Source organism: Triturus cristatus, chromosome 2_1 (assembly GCF_964204655.1).
Source record: "Triturus cristatus chromosome 2_1, aTriCri1.1, whole genome shotgun sequence".
In the NCBI taxonomy this organism is placed as follows: Eukaryota; Metazoa; Chordata; class Amphibia; order Caudata; family Salamandridae; genus Triturus; species Triturus cristatus.
Window position 1 is genome coordinate 208,160,235 of NC_140581.1, and position 22,429 is coordinate 208,182,663.

At 44.7% G+C, this 22,429-nt stretch overlaps 1 protein-coding gene across 2 annotated transcripts in view; it reads left to right on the top strand.

Moving 5' to 3' along the window:
* The window catches only part of POLI (DNA polymerase iota), a 329,170-nt gene that overhangs the window by 265,151 nt on the left and 41,590 nt on the right, over positions 1 to 22,429 (top strand). The window contains exons 5-7 of one of the 2 annotated variants that reach the window (XM_085629934.1): positions 2,828 to 3,064; positions 8,168 to 8,346; positions 19,956 to 20,047. In XM_085629934.1, the coding sequence (XP_085486060.1) occupies positions 2,828 to 3,064; positions 8,168 to 8,346; positions 19,956 to 20,047 (508 nt within the window). The remainder of the gene's footprint in view (positions 1 to 2,827; positions 3,065 to 8,167; positions 8,347 to 19,955; positions 20,048 to 22,429) is intronic. The other variant, XM_085629940.1, reaches the window with a different exon arrangement.

The window sequence follows — 22,429 nt, forward strand, 5'->3', positions numbered from 1 at the left end:
TGAAAGAAGCACAACTATCGATTGCTTAAGCAATTTTGACCTACTTTCAGAAGCCACTCCTGACCTCAGCTTTGTTACAGAAACATGGCTCATGAAGACTTTGCTCCACATGCACAAAGCCATCACAATAGATATTCACATTATCATCGAAAATCGCATTGGCCATAAAGACCGCTAGCAATAACACAAATTGAAACCACACCATGGAAAGATGCGAGTCCTTGATGATAAGCTCTCACCCGACTCCAACTATATCTTATTTCGTCTTCTAAATATTTAGACCACCACCCAGCAATAGGGCAAAGATGCCATAATGCAATGGTTCAGGTCCCAAACACCTGATCAGGCTGTTGCAACACATACTGACTAACTATTGCAATGCATACTGACTATACGTTTGAGAAATGCAACAGATAACAGGCTATTACAACACATTAAATTCTACTGTCCACTTTTAAATATCATGCACCCTACCTTGTGGACTACAAGGCCTTCTATGGGGTGACTCATTAATATTTTTAAAGGGAGGTTCATTCCCTTTCAAAATAGTTATTTTTACAGGTCTGGCTTCAGGTTTAAACTGTAGTAGTCCCGCTACAACAATAGGCCTAAAGCTGTGTTTTCCTTGTCACGCTAGCGGAGGGCTGCAGTCAAAGGCAACATTGAACTTTCTATGCCATAGATGCGTTTTTTGTACCAAATACTATGGCCTTATTAGAACATTAGATAGGCCAATTAGGAGGTAGCCAATTGAACCAGGCTTTAAGGACCAAAGCACATGCACTGGGGCCTGATTTGCAGAGATCCAGCACTTAGAGTCAAGCGACCAGCAGCATCAGTCCACAACAAACTGGGGGAGGCACTTTCTCACAATGTGAATCTGTTTGGCTCAGCATACTGGGTTTTAACCATATGCTAATAAGGACTGAAGATTTGCTACATATAGCCCAGTGTAAACCTAATCCCTGTCACTGCCCATTAACCCCTTCCATGCCCATGACGGAACGGTTCCGTCATGAGCATCGGTTGCGCTGTGCTCATGACGGAACCGTTCCGTCATGGCCCCGCCCGCGCTCGAACCCTTCAGCACCGCGGGGGAATTCCCGCCGCGCTGAAGGGGTTAAGTCGTAGGAGTGTCCTATGTTTACACAAGTTAGACGCAACAAAATCTTTAACATTATGTCCCCATGTCCCTTTCAGTAGCAGGAGTCATAATGTCAACTGTCATGCATTGAATTCTCTTAAACTTGTAGTAGAGCCATCACTTGCATGCATGCCCCAACTGACGATCTCTGTACAGTGCTAAATACATATTTTATTTTGCAATTTTCATATGTCTCCATCAGGCAGAAATACAAATGTAAATTATAGGGCATATACAGGACATCAACATGACAGAAATGCTCTAAGCTGCAACCTCCCTTAGCAGTGTAGATATGCCATAAGCTATGGTGAGGGTGGTGAACATAAAAGCACTTTAGAAGTAGTGCACGTAAAAGACTAACAGAATACTTAAGATGGGTGCTGCATTGGGGACCACCGTTTACTAAGTTAACAGCTCAGCAACCTAAACTTAAATTGAATATCACAATTGCATTAAGTTGAAAAATAACCTTGAAGAGACAGTTTTTTATTCTATTTATTTATAACATTTTATATAGCTCGAACTTGACCCTAGAAGAGTATCCGAGCACTTTACAAATAGTTCAATAAGTAGAAAATAGATAACCAAGAAACATAAACTCTGACATTGTCCATTGCAAATCATGAGTGGGACAGTGAGATATAAACCAGGACTCAGACGGCATGTGCAAGATGGAGAACTGTGTCATATCAGTATCCAGAGAATGAATCAGTGGATTCAGGGTAGAGATTTGTTCAGTAAAAGCAGTTTGACTTCTTTTTGGTATTAAGTGATTGAAGGGATCAGTCTAATTGCAGGGTGCAGGGAGTTACAGATTCTAGGTGCCAATCCGGAGAAGCCTCAGTTGTGGGTTTTGTTTCCGAAATTTTTGGGGTTTTAACAGTAAGGTGCTGGTGCTTCTGGGTGATCTGCCACCGCCGGACAGTTCCAGTTTTTCAGCTAGGTACTTCGGTTTGTTGAAGTGCAGGGCTTCGTGGGTCATGCAAGCAATTTTAATCTGAATTCTTGCCTCATAAGGGAGCCAGTTTAGTGCCTTCAGATCTGGAATGATGTGGTTGTACCTTTTCAATCCAGTGATGAGCCTTGCAGCAGAGTTAAGGTTTGCCCTTAGTGTAGCCAACTTGGATTTCCGCAGACCGCATAGGGTAGCACTCCCGTAGTCTAATCTGGGGATCACTAGTGCTTGTACCGCTGATTTAAGGTCGTCGAAGGGGAGAAAGGGTTTTATTTTTCTTAGAATGCTCATTTGAAAGTGTTCTCCTCTGGTGGCTGAGCTGATGTGTTATTGCATGCTGAGATTCTTGTCAAGTGTAAATCCTAGTGATCTTGTGGAATCTATAATGTGTGGAAGGCAGTTGAAGGCTGTTAAGTGTTTCATCCAATCTTCGATGTCGAGAGATCTTTTTGGTGGGGCAATTAAGAGGAATTCGGTTTTGAGCAAGTTGAGTTTAAGGTGGTTTTTGGTTAGCCAGTTTTTTTTTTTTGCATAGCTGTGTTGAGTAGTCGTTATTATGTTAGTTGTGATATTTGGAGAGTCCTAATAACTGCATATTTACTATTTTTTGTGTAAAATACTACAACATTTTGATTACACCTCCCTTTGTTGGCCATTAAATTGGTAACAATGCTTTAAGCCAACTGTAGGTATCTGTCCTCAGTTGATAATTAATTTATCTCTTACAGCTTTAAATCTGAGTGACCCAATCCATATCCGACTAGCTGTTGGATCGCAGATCGTAGCTGAAATGAGGGCTGCGCTCTTTGACCGACTGGGTCTTACTGGCTGTGCAGGCGTGGCTTCAAACAAATTGCTCGCCAAACTGGTGGGTGGTACATTTAAACCAAACCAACAAACCATTCTTCTGCCTGAAAGTCACCAGCGTTTAATTGACAGCCTGGACCACATCAAGAAAGTGCCTGGTAAGTGACCCATTCAACTGTTGGGGATTTCTTGTAGGAAAATCATGAATCAAGCTATCAGAAGCATCCATGGTACAAATCCCTGTAATAGAAAATAAATTATACCTGAATTATCACGTAAGATAATTTCTAATCATATTTATAGAATGGCCTTGACCTACATTAATAGAAAGTACATATTATTGCTTTGACACATGATGTTCTATGTGATGTTTTATTCTCTGAATGGTCTCTTAGTACCATATATTCTAGGAGACAGCATAGACAAATTGATTGGTTAGTACATGAAATATATCAATCTAATCTCAAATTGGTAAGTAAAATTCTTCCTTTATAAACAATCACTCCAAGCATTGCCATTTCAGAAATAGCTTACCAGTGTACCAGATATATATACTGTTAAATGCCTATAGTTCTTAATCCCTATGATGCTATTGGGTGGCAGTCACTTGGGGGGGTAAACGTTCCAACCAATTGTTCTTTTGCCCACCGTGCTACCTCAGTGTGGACCCAGCCACATGCAAATCAGGCTTGACCATGCTCTATTAGAAACAGTTCAGTCCAAACTGCTAGGCCAGGTACTCCCTGAACAAGAACACAAACAACCCAAGACCGGTTTCACCTGATTGAGGCTCGTCAGTCGGGTGTATCTTGGTTACAGTGGTAGAAATTTGGGCTGGACAGTTCCTGTTGGAATAGGGCCAAGACTAATTTGCTTATGACTGGGTCCAAACTGTGGTGGCTTGGCGGGCAAAAGAATGATGGAAGGGACTGCTATCCTGCGTGAATGTCAGCTGTTATCTTACTGCAAGAATTCCTCCCATCACCTTTTGTGTGTTTGATGTACCGCCCTAAGTGGCAAGGAAATGCCCATCTGTGGGACCCAAGCTCATTGTGCAGTGAAACAAAGTTGCACATGACTGACGAGACCCAATCAGGGCAAAACAATCTTATGTTGCTAGTGTTCCGGTTTAGGGAGGACCAAGCCTGGCAGTTTGGGCTGAACAGTTTGTATTGGAGAAGAGTCGAGATGGATTTGCATATGGCTGGGTACAAAGTGTGGTGGCATGGTTGGCAAAAGAACAATGGGTTTAAATACTACCCCGAGCCACTGACAGTGAATAATTGTATTCAGTGCTGAATTTGTTTAAAAAATAAATAAGTGGCCGAGCCCTCGTCTGAAGGTCACTGCAGCTTGCACCACCCATTGCCCCTGCCAGTGCCTCCAAAGACAGAACCAACACAACTACTAACTATCACACTCTACAAGTGTGACAGTTCAGACTATTCCAGGCCCTCAAAGCAATAAAAGTGGCTTGGGCAGCAGGTATGTAATTTTCAATGTAAATTAAATTAATAAATAACTTTTGTTTTGTTCATCTCTAATTTAGGCAAACAGTAGTCTGTCATAAGTGCTAATGTTTACAAATAAGTTCCAGTGCTGAACACCAGAAACCACCGGCTCAAATTAAGCACTGGTCTTATTGCAAGCATTCCTCCCTTTGCTTTTTTTTATGCCTTTTGTGTTTTTGATGCACAGTTTCTGTTTAGAGCACATGCATTGCTCACTTTAGCCCTAGGGTGATAGTAGTTGCCATCGTACCCTATCCCATAATTTAATTCCAGCTTTATTGATGTTCTGACATAAGTACTAATTAGCATGGCTGGCCGATAGTCCCTCAGTATGTGGTTGATCTTTGCTAGTAAACCTTTTCATGTGTCTAATTAAGATGCCACTTTGATTTACTTACTTTTTCATATGTCCATTCTTATCTCGCTGATCTCTTGCCTACATAATTATCCCCCACTGAATGGCGTTTGTCATTCTTTTTTATACCTCGTGTTTATTCTTTTGCTCTTGTTCAGTTAATCTGCCTTTTGATCTCCGTTTCCCTTTTCATTGGCCTTTATGTGAACCATGCCAGTGTTTGTGTGTGGCTCATCAGCACCCTGTTTGTCCGATATTCCCTCTTTAAACACGTATGTGGATGATTGAAACTAGTCTGTGTGTCTTTTTCTTTCATTATTCACATTTTGTGATAAACTGTTTTAAATAACTTGCTTTTCTACTCCTATTCTATTCCACTTTTGGGTGTAATCTGGTCTTTAAATTCCTCCACTGTATGTGATCCTCTTTGATATGTCTGGACCACACCCTTTTTTTGTAAACTTGCCATCTCCCTTGGGTAGATGATCTCCTTTTGTGAAAATGATCTGCCATTGACAATCCCCTCTATGTGACTATCCTCCACCATTCAGTGTTATATGTGTGGCAGATACACTGCCCTCCCCCACTTTCGCACTCCGCCCTCTTTGTAGGGAATCTAGTTCTTGAAAACTGGCTCTGGCTCCATTTGAACTATCTGCATAGTCTGTGTTGGAATACCTGTTGTGGACAATGGATTTGTTGGTGGTTTTATGACTCTGGGCACTTTACCACTGCTGATCAGAGCTAAACTGCATATGCTCTCTTTGTAAATTGATGTTATGAATTAGTGATTCCATGATTGGCATATTTGATTTACTTGTCAGGCCCTGGTACTATGTGTGCCCATGGCCTGTAAATCAAATGCTGCTGGTGGGCTTGCTGCACTGATTGTGCCACCCACAGAAGTAGCTTGTAAAATGTGACACAGGCCTGCCATTGCAGAGCCTGTGTGCAGTCTGGGACTGCCATGTCGTCTTGGCAAGTGCACACAGTTGCCGGTCCCTAAACCTTCCCTTTTCTACATATTAGTCACCCCTAAGGTAGGCCAAAGGTACCCCTGTGGTTAGGGTGCATTGTATGTGAAAGGTAGGGCATGCCCTGATGTGCGTGGTATGTCCTGATATTGAAATACTGCCAAGAATGGGGAGTTTGTTTATAACATCTTATAAACATAACTGACCATAGGAACAAGATAGAAAAATAAAGTTTACTGTGCCTGAACTCAGAATATTAAAGTGCATTTTTTTAGTGAGGGTCATTTTTGCATTCTGTGTTTGAAAATACCACTCTTAGAAAGTAGGTATTTTCTTGCCTAACCATCCAGTGTGCCTCTGCTAGGTTTGTGTATTGCATGTCTGGCTTGTGGATGACAGGAGCTGTAGAAGGGGCAGCGGATCCAGAAGTCTGATGAGTCAGGGCTGGGCTGAATAGGCCTGGTCTGCATTTGGAGTGGTGGGAGGAGTAGCGCCTTCACATGAACAGGGCTGTGCCTGCCTTCCACAAACGGCTCCGCCCCCCTGTGGTGTGTCTGGAGCCAGGGCTCACACTGACAAAGGAGGTTGTTGTGCACTTGCAAAGTGCCCCACAGTACTGGTTTTGGCTGGGTACAGACACTCTCTGCCTTCAGGGAACAAAGGATTTTGGTGTATAAAAAGAGGATCCCAGACCCCAGACTTCTAGATCACTTCTGGGAATCAAGAGGAACCTTTGCCAAGGAAAAGATCCAGGGAAGATGAGGAGAAGCTGAGGAGGAATACTGCCCCTGTGCTGTTTGGGGTTAGCTTGCAGTGGCTGCTTGCTGCCAAGGAAAGGAAAGGAGAAAAGGACTTTGCTGTTTGCTTTGTCACCTGCTTGCAAGAAGATCTCCAAGGGCTTGAAACTGAGATTGCCTCCTGTTCTGAAGTCTCAGGGACACAAAGAATTCACAACCAGCTCACCTGAATTACCTTGCTGGGAACTGCAACCTGCAAAGAGGTGCCTGCTGCTGTTCGGGACCTCTAGAGACTGTTTGTTGCTGGGAGCTGTAAAATCAACGCAACATCGAAGCAGCGTTTCACATTTGCACCTGTTTCTAACGCATCGTCAAAGAAACCGTTGCAGCGCCTGCCGCGGCTTGAGAAATCTCCACACGACGCATCCGGTGCAACGATCTCTAAAGTCTGAGATCATCGAACCGACCCCGACACAAGCTTGCTGTGCGGCTGCACGAGACCACGCATCGTACCGGATCGATGCATCGCATCAAGGCGTCAAGACTGTCGCATCGTTGGAGCCGCAGTAAAAAACAGACGCATCAACTCCCCACGCAGTAACAAAACTACGCATCACCTCCTCTCCGGTAAGGAACTAACTCATCAACTCCCCTGCGCTGCAGTAAGGAACCGACGCATCACCTCCCCCGGAGCATTGGAATCGACGCATCACCTTCCCTGAGTGTAAGGAACCGACGCATCACCTTCCCTGCGGCCATTTTTTTTGTTTTGCGTGACGCATCAAAGGTACTTTTAAGAAAAGTGTCGCACTTACAACTTGCATTGAACTGAACTATTTCTGCCATTTGAAAGCCTTATTTTTAATACTGTATTGTGAATTACCGTCGTTTTGGTCTTGTTTTGGTTTAGATAAAGATTACTTATTTTTCTAAACTGATGTGGTGTCCATTTGTAGTGTTGTCACTGTGTTACTGTATGTGTTCACAAATGCTTTACACACTGCCTCTGAGATAAGCCTGTCTGCCCGTGCCAAGCTACCAAGGGGGTGAGCAGGGGTTATTTTAGGAGTGTACCCCCCTTACTCTGACTAAAAGCAATGGTCCCTATTTGGACAAAGGTACCTACCTCTGCCAACTAGAGACCCCCGTTTCTAACATCCCTGCTAAGGAAGTACAAGAGTTGCTCAACTGGAGTAATCTAAAGAAAGCATGATATAATAAAAGATTCTTTGCTAACACGAGTTAGGTTGTCGAAGGAATTTAGGAAATGTTTGGTTTGTTTTTGGTATATCGTTATGGTGTACATGGTTGCAGTGCTTTAAGTATTTTTATCTAATGTTTAAAACTTTGTTGAGGATCTTGTTTTTTTGGCGATTTCCTATTGGTTAATTACTGAACAATAATTTAACACTTCGATTTCTAGTCTCGCAACATCCAAATTAAGGACCATTTGTGACTTTGCATAAGAGTTAACAAAAACAGTAAAGATGTCCACTAGTACTCCAAAAATTATAGTGCATCACTTTAACAAGAGATGTCAAATGATAGAGATGCGGTTTTTGTGAAGACATGTAATTGATTTAGTGTGCATTAAAAAAACCGAAATGCCTTGCCCTTTGTATGCTTGCTCTGTGTAATGCGTGTAAAATTGTTATCCAATCTTTAAGTGCTTTCATATTATCAGGTATTGGATATAAAACAAGTGAGCGTCTTGAGTTGCTGGGCATTCGTAGTCTACGTGATCTGCAAACCTTTCCACTTGCAGTGCTTGAAAAGGAGCTGGGTTCTTCCATTGCTCAGAGAATCCAGATGCTCAGTTGTGGAGTGGACAATTCTCCAGTGACACCCACAGGACCACCCCAGGTAGAGACCCTTCAATTTATTGTATTAAGTTGTTTATTTAAAAAATAAATAAAAAACGTTATGGTTATGCTTATCGTCTGAAAGTATGCTCTACTGAATTGTAAGAGTAAAATATCTGAGTGCCATTAAATTGTTGGACTTAAAGGAAACTGAAGTTTTTTGCATAACTCTGAGATCCATGGAGAAGTACACTCCAAAACTGCATAACAACAACTACCAATATTGGAGCTGATTTTTACAGAGGGCTCTAGTTAACATCAAGTAGACAACGAGAGCAAAGCTCAAGTTGTCTATGTCACTTATAACCCATCTACAGTTTTGTGTGGTGTATGATTCTCTACCAATAAGCGCTGCCTGTAGCAGGAGAGGTGTCGGTAAAGGAATCACATTCTAAATACCTCACTTCATCCTCTGTTCTCCTCATTCAGACTGTCACTTCCTCAGGACTGTCCTTCTACCTCAGCTAACCCCTTGTACCCCTGTCCCACCTCGAAAAAAAGGGAGAAATCCTGACATCCTTCTTTTGGAGCTAGAGACATGGTGGATGGTGAAGTAGACTGTCATTGATCAATCTTCTGCTTTCTTCAATCTGGTGAGACATGGAGGTGATGATGATTTATTATCTGATAACAGAGCTTAGTTTTTCACTGGTTTGAAATAAGTGACGTGAAGAAATGGGTTTCCAATCCAGTATGGGGTATAGTGGTTTCCAATGGCAGCCAAATTCAACAAGATTGTTGGTTACAGGGCAAAACAAACATTATACAACCGGATAAGAAACTGGTAAGAAGCAGAAGAATGAAATTCAGAAAATATGAACACTACAGAAAAGGGTACTCAATGATATTAGCTTCTTCATTTAGTAATGCTTAAATATAATATTAGATGTATGTTAATTGATGGTGAGTGTTGAATTCAAGTTTATTAAAATGATTACCACTGGCATATTTCATTAAACAGATATCCAATAAAAAAAATAGAGATTATAAAGTAATGAAATACTATTAAAATGTTCACAATCAGTGAGAGACATTCACTGATTTTGAATAAAACAAAGTGATCAGAGTTCAGAAAAGTTTGAAATCATACCGTACAAGAAAATAATTAAGATCTCGAGCTTAAGAATTACAAACTTGTCAACAGAAGCAGGGGATCAGGGAACCACAAATGAAGGGAAGGCTCTACAAGAACTTGGAGAAGTGAATACTATGGAATCCAGCAGGGACAAGGACGGGGAACAGGAAAAGCAGAAATGGAGCACAGAAAGGAACTGAGTGTGAAAAGTTGAGGAAGGAAATATGAAGGCAACAGTATGAGTATTGGAGCCAGTAAGAAAAATGCTGGACAGAACTCCACCTCCTGGACAAGATCTCAGTAAGGTTTGTCAACAAAACGAAGTATAACAACCCCGGTGCGTTCTCCCATATTTACTAGTGAGCCAGATGTTTTCGCCTATAGGCTGATTTCCAGATTAAAAATTTTAAAATGTTTAACCTTCCTACATCAGGGTTAAGGTTTGATTTTAAATGGAACAGGATTTCCCCTCTTTTCACATAAGTGCAGCTAGGATGTAATCGTTTAATGTTTACTCATTAGAAGAAATAATGAAACCTATTTGTTTAGACACTATTTCAGCCATAGTTTCACACTGATTGTGCTGGAAACCATCTTAGAAAAAAAATAATTCTTCAAAATCCTTAGAAGTTTCACTTCTGATTATCTTTTTCATAAGAAATGATGAAGCCTTAGAAAAGTTGTAAAAATCATGTATCATGTGTGGAGAAAGCTCGATAATGTATGCCAGTATCTACATTTCAGATCTCAACTAAGGGTCGCACGCCACATACCAATATGTTTGAAAAGTATACACATTCAGTAAACAGATAATGTCTCTTTACTCTAAGGCCCTGAAGAACTGAAGCAAATACATACCAACAGAGCTAGATTTTGCTAGTTGAGTTTTAAGGTGACTTGACCATTATAAATTATTGCTCAGTGTAACTCCTATTTAAGTACAACATTTAGGTACCTCAAAACATTTGTGGTTAAATGCCCAAGTAGGCTTTGTAGCCTACAAGGTAGGGTGCCTAGCGTTTAAAAGTGATACATGTACAAGGGATGTGGTTAGCAGCCAACCAAGGTGGCTGCACCCTAAGTAAGCTCCGGTTAGCACACGCTGAAACCCTGAATATCCGCAAGAAAAATCCATCTACCACACGACCAGTTACGGTCGCGAGGTCACGACATCGCGTAGAATGTTTGGATGAAGTTTGGAAGATCAGTGACTGCTCCCTTCCGCTGACAGACGAAGGGGCCCGCTGTGAGGAGGCGCGTCCTAGCGAGTTAACAGGGCGCTGCCTGGTGAGAGCCAGGAGAACGAAGATACCTGAGCCCTCGCGAATGCGGATCCTGCTCCTGAAGCAGCAGAAGCTGTAAGCCTCGGGTTGACATTCCCGAGGCCAGAGAGGAGGATACGCTGCAGTGCGGCTGCTCCGACCTAGGTTAGTGGCGGGGCGAGCGGGGCGGAAGCAAGACTGAAAGCCGAGACGTGGAGGACGCACCAACAGCAGTTGTACTTGTGGGCTGGCTTTGAACGAGTGAGAGGCAGCGAGACAGAACATTGAAGAGCTGCCTCCAGTGCACCCCCAGACAGGGAAGATTATACAGCCGCTGTGAGGTAGCAACTAAATGTAACTGAGTGGAAGTGCCTGCAGTGAACACGGCCATCGATCAACTCGGCACTAAGGCAAGGTTGCAGCCACCAGAGAAGACAGCGAGGCACAGGGCTGACAACGAGGCGATGATTGTGGAGGCACAGACAGGCAGGAGACACCACCAGGGTGCAGGGAACTGGAAACACGAACATTGTTGAAAACGCAGCGCATGAGGAGCACCTTGATTGGCATTAGAGACCTTGTATCAGAGTCCGACGAGGGACAATTAGCCATCCAGTAATCTAAGACCGCTGCCGATTGAGAAGATAGGGAGGCACAAGGTCCATCAATCAGGGGGTTTATAAAGTGTGCTACTCACCCGTGAGAGTCTCAAGGCGCTGGGGGGGGGGGGGGGGGGGGGGGGGAGGCGGCGGCTCCGGGTCAGTCGAAGAGCCAGGTCTTGAGGTCCTTCCTGGACGTGTACAGGGTGGCGGTGCGTCTGATGTTCACAGGGAGCTCGTTCCAGGTTTTCGCTGCGATGTAGGAGAAAGCTCTCTCACCGGTTCTCTTTCTGCGGATGCGGGGGACCTCTGCCAGGGCGAGGTCGGCGGAGCGGAGGTTCCTCTTGGGTACTTGGATACTTGGATGGATAGTCTCTCGTTGAGATAATTGGGTGTGATGTTGTTGAGGGATTTGTAGGCGTGGTTGAGGAGTTTGAAAGTGACCCTCTTCTCGACGGGGAGCCAGTGGAGGCCACGTAGGTGTTGGGTCATGTGCTCATGGGGTGGTGTCCCGAGGACGAGTCTAGCTGCGGCGTTCTGGATGGTTTGCAGTTTGCGTAGAAGAGTTTTGTTGATTCCGGCGTAGAGGGCGTTGCCGTAGTCCAGTCTGCTGGTTATGAGTGTGTGGTTGACAGTCCTTCTGCCGTTGGGGGGGATCCGTTTGAAGGTCTTGCGGAGGATGAGAAGGCAGTTGAAGCTGGTGGAGGCGACAGCGTTGATCTGGCGGTTCATGGAGAGGGAGGAGTCAAGGATGATGCCGAGGTTCCGAGCATAGTCTGTAGGGGTGGGTGTGTTCCCGAGGGTGGGTGGCCACCAGGTGTTGTCCCAGGCGGTGGTGCAGGGTCTGAGGTTGAGGATCTCGGTTTTCTCTGAGTTTAGCTTCAGGCAGCTGTCCTCCATCCAGGCTGCCACATTCTTCATTCCCTCCTGGAAGCAGAGTCTGGTGTCTTCGGGATTCTTCGTGAGTGAGAGGATGAGTTGGGTGTCGTCAGCGGTGGACAGCAAAACGTTTGTTGTGGAGACCCGGATAGACAGGAAATATGTCCGGGGCTCAAGGCAGTAGAGGTGCGACCACTGATGAAACGCAACGCGAAACAAACACATTGCCCTGCATCAAAAACCGTGCATTAAAGTCTCACAACAGATAGCCGGCAGCCTAAGACGATATAACTGGACCTTGAGACAACGGGACAGCAGTATAAGACCATGGCGAGCGCCAGTGACCAGACCAGTTGTTAGAGGTGGATAAGGAAGCTGGCTGGTGCAGTGCAAAAGGAGTGGCCACAGCTCACCTAACAGTAAGATGGCGAACCACAAAGATGACGCACCAAACAAAGTTGGATACATTTATGCACCTTAAGGTAGACACTCTGATGGAAGGAAAGACGACCTACGCCAGAAGCTGGTGACTGAGGAAGAAGGCCTCACAGTACAGGATATAATGAGGGCACTCCTTGGAGTGCGCTCAGCACTTGAAACCATAACTACGCTCCAGTCATCCATTAAAGAGCTTGAGGTGCATATGGGAAAACTACGATGACTGCCCTGTAGGCGAGGCTATAAGGCTAGGAAGGATGGGCATGCACAAATAATGTTCAAATTTTGTGGGTACCGGAGAGGGCTGAGGGCCCGTCAACTGACTTATTTTTTGAGGAGCTTATTACAAAACACCTACAACCCCAGGTCTCTCTAACTATTTCTTGGTGGAATGGGCCCACTGAGTACTGGGGGACCACTGTGACAAGGTGCGCCCCCCAACCCGATACTGGCAAGGATTTTTAATTTCAGAGGAAGGGATGTATAATTACAGACTGCCCGCTCGACCTCTCCATTATACTATGACAGTGCTACGATAACCTTCTGTACGAATTTCACGGTTAAAGTCCAGAAGATGCAGCGCCCCTTCCTGGAAGTTAAAAAGCGGCTTTGTGAGAAAGAACTAAAATACGCAATGCTGTTTTCGCTAGGCTCCGATTGGCGAGAGAGGGGACAACATGGTTCTTTGACTCCCCTGAGGATGCCTGGGAGTGGCTGGATGGCTGGAGGAAGCCTGGAAGCAATAGAAATAATCCTCACCGATAAAGTGAGAAGGAATGGCGACAATCGGGGATTTAGTTTCTAAATGCTGCCTTCTGATTGGTTTTAGGCTTGTTAGTCTCTCCTCATGAGAGACTAACCATGCCATGTCGTCATTTGTATCCTTCCATGGCTACTGGCCCCTTTACTTCGAGCACTATTTTCATCCCGTGCCTACACCTCCCACAGTCTGTGCCTTCTCGGCCCCCTGACTGTCCCCCACTCGCACTCCCGTTCGTGCCTTCTGGCCCGCCTGCACTCCCGTTTCCAATGCAATAGGTCTTGCGTTAATGTGAGCCCTATTGCATTGCAAATGCTTGTTTCATTGGGTGGCATGACATGGCTTCTGGCATGCCCCCCTAAACGACCTGTCGCTATGTGACAGGCCGATGAGGAGCATTTCCTGGTGCAGTTTAGTAACCGCTTCTTTTTAAACACTAAAGACAGACTAAAGGCAAGCGGTGCCCGAGCCAGGATATAGGTGGATGTTAGCCTGGCGTCCATTTTCGAAATCTCTTTAGTACGCACACTGAACATAGAAGTGAAAAATACTAAACAGTAAACAAAGAAATAAAACAAAAAAAGTGTGCTTTACAAAACGTGAGTCCAGAATTGTATTCAAAGCATTCACTATGAAAAACAAGTTATCGCAATATTGATATAGTTTTTTTAGGCTTAGAATTGATATTATTAATTCTGTCCTCAGTTTTCGTTCCAATATAGTAAAAAATGCAAATATATTTTAATAACAATAGATTTCATGTCCTAGCCTTGCGAGCGTTGAAATGATTACTCTATTTAGATATGGCCGCAGTATTGCGGGCGTGATGAGATCATACTTCACGTCTCGACTCTTTTCTATGTCTTGACTCACTGCGCATGAGACCACTCTGTTGCCCTTGACTCCACCCCTTTCCTCTCCCCGCCACTGTCCCAGGAGATGTCATTCATTATCGGCGGAGCGTTCCACTCCTGCTCCCCAGTCTCGCCCCTTTTCCCCGGTGTGTGATGGTGATCGAGGACAGGAGGACTCCTAGTGGCGGCTGGAGAGAGAGAGGGCGCGGCTGTTGGAGGGGGCACAGTGAGCACGCACGGGGCCGACAGCGGAGGCAAGCGACTCGCACGCAACGGCGGGTCCGACTTCGCAGCCCTGGGTTCAAGCATGGCGGAGCAGGCAGTGCTGGAGAGCCGGCCGCAGAAGGGAGCTGCCACCTCCAACTCCTCGGGCCGGGCCACCAGGGGCAGCTCCTCTGCCGGAGGGGCCCTGGCCGGTGGGCTTTCTGAGCCTGCGGGCTGTCAGTCCTTACTCTCCTTCACCATCCTCTTCTTGGCTTGGCTGGCCAGATCCAGCTCCAGGGTCTTCGCTGTCATACGCTTCGAGAGCATCATCCATGAGTTCGACCCTTGGTGAGTGCGGGATGGTCTGTCTGATGGAGTGGGGTTTGTGGAGCAAGAGGAAGGGGAGCTTTAAGGCCTCTATTTAACTTTCTTGATAGAAAACGACCAGCAGAGATCAGTAAAATACCATAATCACTTTAGCATTCTCTAGATTCCAGTCCATAGAAATTTTCTTCCATGAGCATCCGTAGAAAATATTTTTTTCAAATCGTGTATTTTCAGTGATATGACCACCGAAGGCCCTGATTTTATATTAAAAACAGAGCTTTGGACTATACCATTTCTCGCTGAAAGGCAATATTTCTCTCCATGTGTTCCCATACCTGGCGTGTCACGCAGTTTGGTGCTTATTTTCCCTCCATGTTAATGAACAGTAGATGTTTCAGCACCCAAGCTAATGTGCTGCATAGCTAAATACATATAAGGTCACAAAGGCGAGACCGTTTGCATTGCAAATGCTTGTTTTATTCATTTTCAGCTGGAGTGTTACTTAGATTTCTTTCCTGCTTTTAACAAGGTAAGTGTGGGGTTGAAAAAACACTCATGTTCCTGCAGATTTTTTTAATCCCGATGGGGCCTGCAACTATTTTCAGTGGCCCCAATTGGATTAACAGGGCATGTGCAATGTGCCCGCTGTTCCTAGTCACTCATGTGATGGAGTTTCTGGTTTTTGCTGCTTCTGTTATGGTTACAGTGACTTTACTGAAGCTCTACGCACTGTGAAACTGCAAAGACCATGCAGACACCTTGGAGAAGCTGTGTGATAGCCTCCTCAGAGTAGGGGCATCCCACCTGCACTCCCTGATCATCGCTATTGGCAACTTTGCTACTCATTTACTAGGCTCCTCACGGAAGTGCGAGATCACAAGGCACCAGTGGGACATTCCAATACAGGCAAACACAGTTGAAATCAAAAGGGCCCGAACCTACTCGACAAACTGAAACACCTGGGTTTAAAGGTCCTTAACGGCTTCTACCAGGGCGATTTCCCACCTGCTATGTCTTTTCATACCACCAGCTGCAACTCCCTGTTTGATTATACGTTCGACTCACTGCCTTAACTGCAAGTTCACTCTTTCAAAATGGGGGAAAGAACTGAAAGTGACCATCTGCCCCAGGAGCTGGAGCCCCCCTTGCTGTGACCCAGAACACGCACACTGCAGACCCACCGGGATCAACTTATCTGCCCGACCTAAGGAAGGTCAAATGTACTGCAACCAACAAAGACTCCTTGAAACAGGAAGCTGAAAATAATTTCAAACTGGCTCACAGCAACAGGAATTATCCTAAAAGTAACTGGGAAACATTAATGAAATCTTTCTCCGATTAGCACGCCTCAAGAGTCAAGCCCTACACAGCTCAACCATCAACAGGCCACCTAGTACCAGGTGGAAGCAAGTGCACGAGCAACAGAGAAATTAAGTTACTGAAGAGGGAAGTCAACATAGCCCTGCAAACAATGCGACTGCTCTCTCAAAACCAAACCCTCATATCCAAGCTAAGGCACAAGAAAAAGTAGCTAAAAGGCAGTCTGGAACAAAAATAGGGAAATCTCTAAATCCTTCTGGGTCAAGCTCATCTAGGACACTAACATCACAATTCAAACGCATTTTGGCGATCTGTCAATGCTCTAAACAACCCAGCACAGCCACGTAATGGAACCTGTCTGAAGATGCCTGGGCCTTGTTCCTCCTCGCTCAACCTATCAACACTAAAAAAGTAGCAGACATATCAGGACATACAGCGGCAGCCTCGGTCTACGAGCACTGCCCATCAGATTCACCCCTTAGCATCTCAGAGGAGGAGAAAGCCTTAGACGATTCCACAGTGGAATGGCAGATAACTAAATGCAGAACCACAGGAGCTCCTGGCCATAAGGGAATCCCTAAGACTATTTATCAGACCAATCCAGCCAAATGAGCAGGGTACATGGCACCTTTATTCACTCATGCCCTGTCAGGTGCGACAGTTCCAGCATCCTGGAAAGGGTCCATCATCTCACCAATCTTCAAGGGCAGCAACAAGTCGCAAACTCAAACTATAGACTGATAATGAGGCGAAACACCACGCTGGCATTTCATTGGAATGGCTTCTCAACTGGGCTAACGCAAACTCAATCATCCTGATCAATCCGACGGGGCTCGCAAAAAAAACTGGGACTGTTACAAACATGGCACTGACCCTTCTGCTTGATCCCTCACAAACAGCCAGTCTATCTATGCTACATAGACTACAAAACAGCCTTCGACTGTGTCACCTGAAACGTGCTTTGGAGCAAACTAAAGGACTTGGACGCACCACCAGTGCTTTCAAGAGCAATTGAAAACCTATATATGTACACCCGGGTCTGAGTAAAGCTGGGTGGCAAAGCTAACCTCTCCAGGGCCATTCCAACATTCTGGGGGCTCAAGCAGGGTTGCGTTCTACCACGACTCTTTTTTTCCCTTTCCTGGTGGACCTTTCCTTATCCCTGGCTTTGGTTAACTATCACACCCCAATTCTTGGCACTTTTCTCATCTCAAACCTGCTTTATACCGATGACTTGATCAGTCAGACTGTTAGGGATGCAGCGCCTTCTGAAAACCACCCATGATAACTCAATAAGACACGACCTGACACTCAAAACCAACAAAACAAAAATCATGAACTGTTCTAGAAGACCAAGCACCAAAATTAGCTGGTCCCTTGATTCCACCAAGGTCAAAGAAGTCCGTGATTACAAACACCTCTGACTCAAATTCAACAACAAAGGAAACTTCAAGCTGCATAGGGAGGAAATAAAATGAAATGGGCTCGCTGTGGCAGCAGAGTCCAAGGCACTTTTTGGAACCTGAATGGGCCATCGTATATCTCTATTTTAGAAATAGCAAGCACCAAGATTGTCCCAACTCTGGCATACGAACATGTAGCCCTTCAAGGTAGGGACTCCACTCTAGACAACATGGTGTAGCGGGGATGACTCAGGGGGGTCTTGGTCAGGAAAGAGATCTACTCCAATGTGTCGTAAGCTGGGCTTTATTTTTCTATAAATCCGCCTTTTCACGGAAGTCAGGATAATAACGGAAAGTAAACTACAAACAATGAAACAAAAGTTCGGAGCTTTTGTGGATACAGTTCCCTTTTTCATCTCTGGGCTCCTGAGAGGTTCTTCCCAGCTTTAGGATTTCAGACCTTGAGGCTTGGTGGACGGGGGTTCCCCTGGATAGGCGGTGTGGACTCCAAAACGGGTTGAAAAGGAAATGCCGGGAAAAACAAAAGAAAACAAGTATCAGCCCTTTGGTTTGTCTTACTTCACAAACATAAGGAAAAGGGGGTGAGGAATACAACAGTGCTTTTTTCTGCCACACACCAGATGGTACGGGGAGTGAGGGGGGGGGACTTGAGACGCCGGTGATTTACAACCGGGTAGCGGTTTACAACCTACGCAGTCACTCCTCCTCCCTTCCTCTCCTCCGAACCCAGACACTCGGCTGTGTACCTGTGAGAGCCACACTCCTCGGGGAGTGTGGCTGGGCGGAAAGCGGGGACGGTGGCCTCTAGGCAGACCTTCTGTTCTCCGATCTACAAGGTCATCGGGGTTACTCCAGGCGCTCAGGTTCCTCCTTGACTCGTGTCTCCCTCACTCGGTTCGCCAGTCGCGGTCTCTAGGTGTTCTCTTCTTCCGGGTTCTTCTTCCTCTCTTCTATCGGAGGCCGGCATCCCTATTGGCACGTTCCAGCTGACGTCATCCTTCGAGGCGTGGCTTCACTCTGAGTCCGTTTCCTTAAAGGTATATACCCCCGTGTCAGGGGTTTCCTTGAACCAAACGGAGTCCGGGCCGGGGCTCCAACTCTCGGGCAGCAAAGAACTGACTGAATGGTTTTCAGGTGGCGAGGACCACCAGTCTTCCTGTTTTATTATCAAATCAGGTTTTCTCACAGGGGAGGGAGTGCCTGACCCGTGACACACGGTCATCAGAATCTACAGGGACATTTTCTGTCTCCCTAGATATACCACGGCAGCCCATATCAGGCTAGAATTTGCTCTAACCAAACAATGAATAGCTAGATACGCAGCATTTACCATCATGTGCTACAAGCTCTAGTCTGCTGAAAAGAACACCATAAACTAAAACATCTGTCAGGAAGATCAACAACCCCCACTCAGCGGCCAGAAAATATCTCAAACACCCTATTGACTTGCTTGGACTACCTCAACTATGGTCTGCAATGCCTGCACTCGAGTCGTTTCAAGGAACAACCAGTAAAACATCAAACTAATTTCATCCTTGGAGGATAGGGCATCTCTTGAGGACCGTGCCCACGCATGCATGGTACTAAATAGCTTTACAGTTCTAAAACCACAGCTACACCTTGGCCAAGCCTCCAGTAGAAGAACCCAAGGGATCGTTCCTAAAACATTGCCTTGGTATCCTCCCCAACACTCATGCAGCACCTTGGCTAAGGGCAGAAGGAGAGCCATCCTTAAAGCTGTGCGGCCAACCAAAGGAAGCTGCAAACCGCACTTTCTGTCTTTGCAGGTCCACCTTAAATCTAAGCTGCCACTAGCTTAGGCCCTTTTGTAATCAGGTTGGTGTGTGCCTATGCACACAAGCCATATTATCATGCTTAAACTCTGGGGACCCTTGAGTAATTTCCTGAACCAAAAAATATATCTCCAGGTAGTCGACCAGGCCTTAAAGAAGGCACCCCATCAGCCTGTACCGCTCACTCAGCCGTAATCTCTTGTCTCCAACGACGAAAGGAACGATGTATACCCCCTCATCAATCACAGCACTGAACTAGCATTCCTGGCTCACTTAGTGTGTTTTAGTTACCACTTGCAGAGTCTTTACTTTTGCACGAAGCACTTTCTTCACCTGGGTTACATGAACCATTTTTGCCTCAGAGCAATTAATTGCCAAATCTTCCACAGATGGTTAAGCTGCATTTCGCTCATTTGCAGTAAGAAGGACTCCAGCTTTTAGTTGGGACATTTATTTTATTTATTTAGTTTTTTGTAATGGGCATGAATCACCCCACATTGAACATCGAGCATTGAGATCCTTCCTTCCCTTGTACATCAAGGATGTTTTTATTATTTTAATGTATTGTATTCATTCACTGCACTTAATATATAGTGTAATGATTTTAATTAATTGAACAGTAAAGTTTACTTTGACTGTTATCGTTAAATGTCTAATCTCTGGATTTTCTTGTAGTCCATCAGCGATGAAGATTCCTTTAGAAAGTGCTCCACAGAAATTGAAGTTAAAATGAAAGTAGAAGAGCTGCTACGCAAACTTCTGAGCAGGTGACTACACACTTTTACTACTTATCTAATTATAATTTTTAATTGTTCTAAATGCAAACATGTTCTGTCTTTTATGTACATTTGTTTTTGAGTTGGATAAAATGCAGATTAGAGCTGTCTTCCATGTACCTGCACGTAATACGTGCCCTAAATTAAAAGGTTATCTCTGATCAAAGATAACATTGACTCCTATGTAGTCTGAAAGCTTAATCCTTTATTCCTGGATCAAAACATATGAGATAATTGATACTCATTCAACACTTGGAAGACAAAGTACTGGCACAGCCAATTAGTTTCATGCACGCTCTTGAGAGCTGACACTAGCAATACAAAATCCCTGCTTTATAGCAAAACAATTAAAATAAGCATAGAACAAAGTCTTGTGCACATGTATAAGGATAGTGGTTTTAGTATCAAAACCAAAGTTAGAGATTTCTTTTTGCTGAAATTATGATAATTCCGACCTGGTAAACGACACGGGTTGGCGCTCCACTAGCCCAGACAGGACTACGTGAATCCTACAACCAGGATTCTGGAGCGCAGATTGCCTCCTACAGACGCACCCGTCTTTTTACATTCACGTTCCTTTACTTGTGGACGTAGGGAAAGGTTGTTTTTCCTTTACCCGCCTGTTCTAATTTGATCAACCCGTGTCGTTTACCGGGTCGGAATTATCATCGGAATCGCGATTTGCCATGACTTTGCCAAACATACAGCCCTGAAGAGTCACAATTGTACCACGTTGTGACGAAACACGTGTCGGCTGGTTTGTTTTACTTGGTATTGATCTAGTTTGATATTAAATCCCAATCTAAGATACTCCTGATGTCGATCTTCATAATTTCAGCAAAAAGAAATCTCTAACTTTGGTTCTGATACTAAAACCACTATCCTTATACGTGTGCACAGGACTTTGTTCTATATTTACTGTGTAGATCTTTACTTACACATTTACAAGGGTTTTTTCATTTGGGTTTGTTCCCCCTGACCTGTTTTTGCACCGTGCATATCCATCCTCATCACACACTTCTAGCATACATGCCAGAGTGACATTGCTTCCTGTTCTCAATCTAAACCCTTCACCGATACAAATACAATTAAAATAAGCATTGGCAATGCCAATAGCTCTGGTTTATAAATAAAAGTGCATCTTAAGTCATCGATAGGAACTTAATAAGACATCATACATCTCTATCACACGTTCTTGCATTCACCCATTTGCAAAACATGATTAAACACACACATACTCAAGAACATATCCTAGGTAACATAAAAGTAGAAAAAAGAAAGCATGCTACCTGCTAAACACAGCAGACTCATGCTTTCAATAGGAAATAAAATTAAATATAGCGCGGATGGCCATCCTAAATTCTCATTGTGCATAGTGTTTCAAAGTTCCAGCTTGGCTGCCACATTTTGAACCTAATGTGTTGTTCATCTTGGAATGGTAAAACAATGATATGCTGTGGACAATACCACCTAGTTTAGAGGCAGTGGCTAGGTGGGATGAAAATACACAGTATATGAAACAAGCACCAAGCATACATCCTATTAGCATTGTCCTTGAAGCTCTGGTGAAGCTCTGGTATGCTCTAAAAATTAAAATACAAAGAGGAAGAGGAAAGAAATTATTGTCCAGGCCTCTCCCTCCACCTTAGTAGTATGTAAATGCCTTCCTGCCGTTTGTCAGGATGATGGACAGCTTACCAAAAGGCCACCCAGTGTGTTTCCCGCAGATTTGGGTGACACGTTTTTCATGCCCTGGAATATGAGGACATCTCCACCAAACAAAGAAAAAAGTACTCCACTTGTGTTGATATTTTGTGCAAAACTGTGGGCTTTTGTTTGATAAAGGGGCAGGTGCCATTCTGTAATGGACCAGTCACTCACACAGCTACTGACACACCCACACATACACTGATACACCCACTTGCAGATCCACTCAGATACTCACACACCCACTCACAAACCCATTCAGACACTCATGCACCTACTCATAGAACCACTCAGACACACCCACTCACAAACCCACTCATTCATGCACCCACTTATAGAACCACTTGTACTCTCACAGACCAACTCACGCACCCGCTCACAGCCCAACTCACACATCCACTCACTGATCCACACAGGCACTTACAGACCCATACAGCCACTCACACATCCACTTACACACCCCTACAGCCACTCATACACCCACTCACTGACATATACAGCCACTCACACATCCATACTCAAAGTTTACTGGCTACAGTCAGGAAATAAAGAAATTAAAAACGTAGTAATTTACTGAAAAAGCTAAAGATTACAGGGACGTTATAGTTAGGCTCAGATTTCACTCATACAAAACCCTAGAAATTCAGCAGTTATAGTTACCTGACC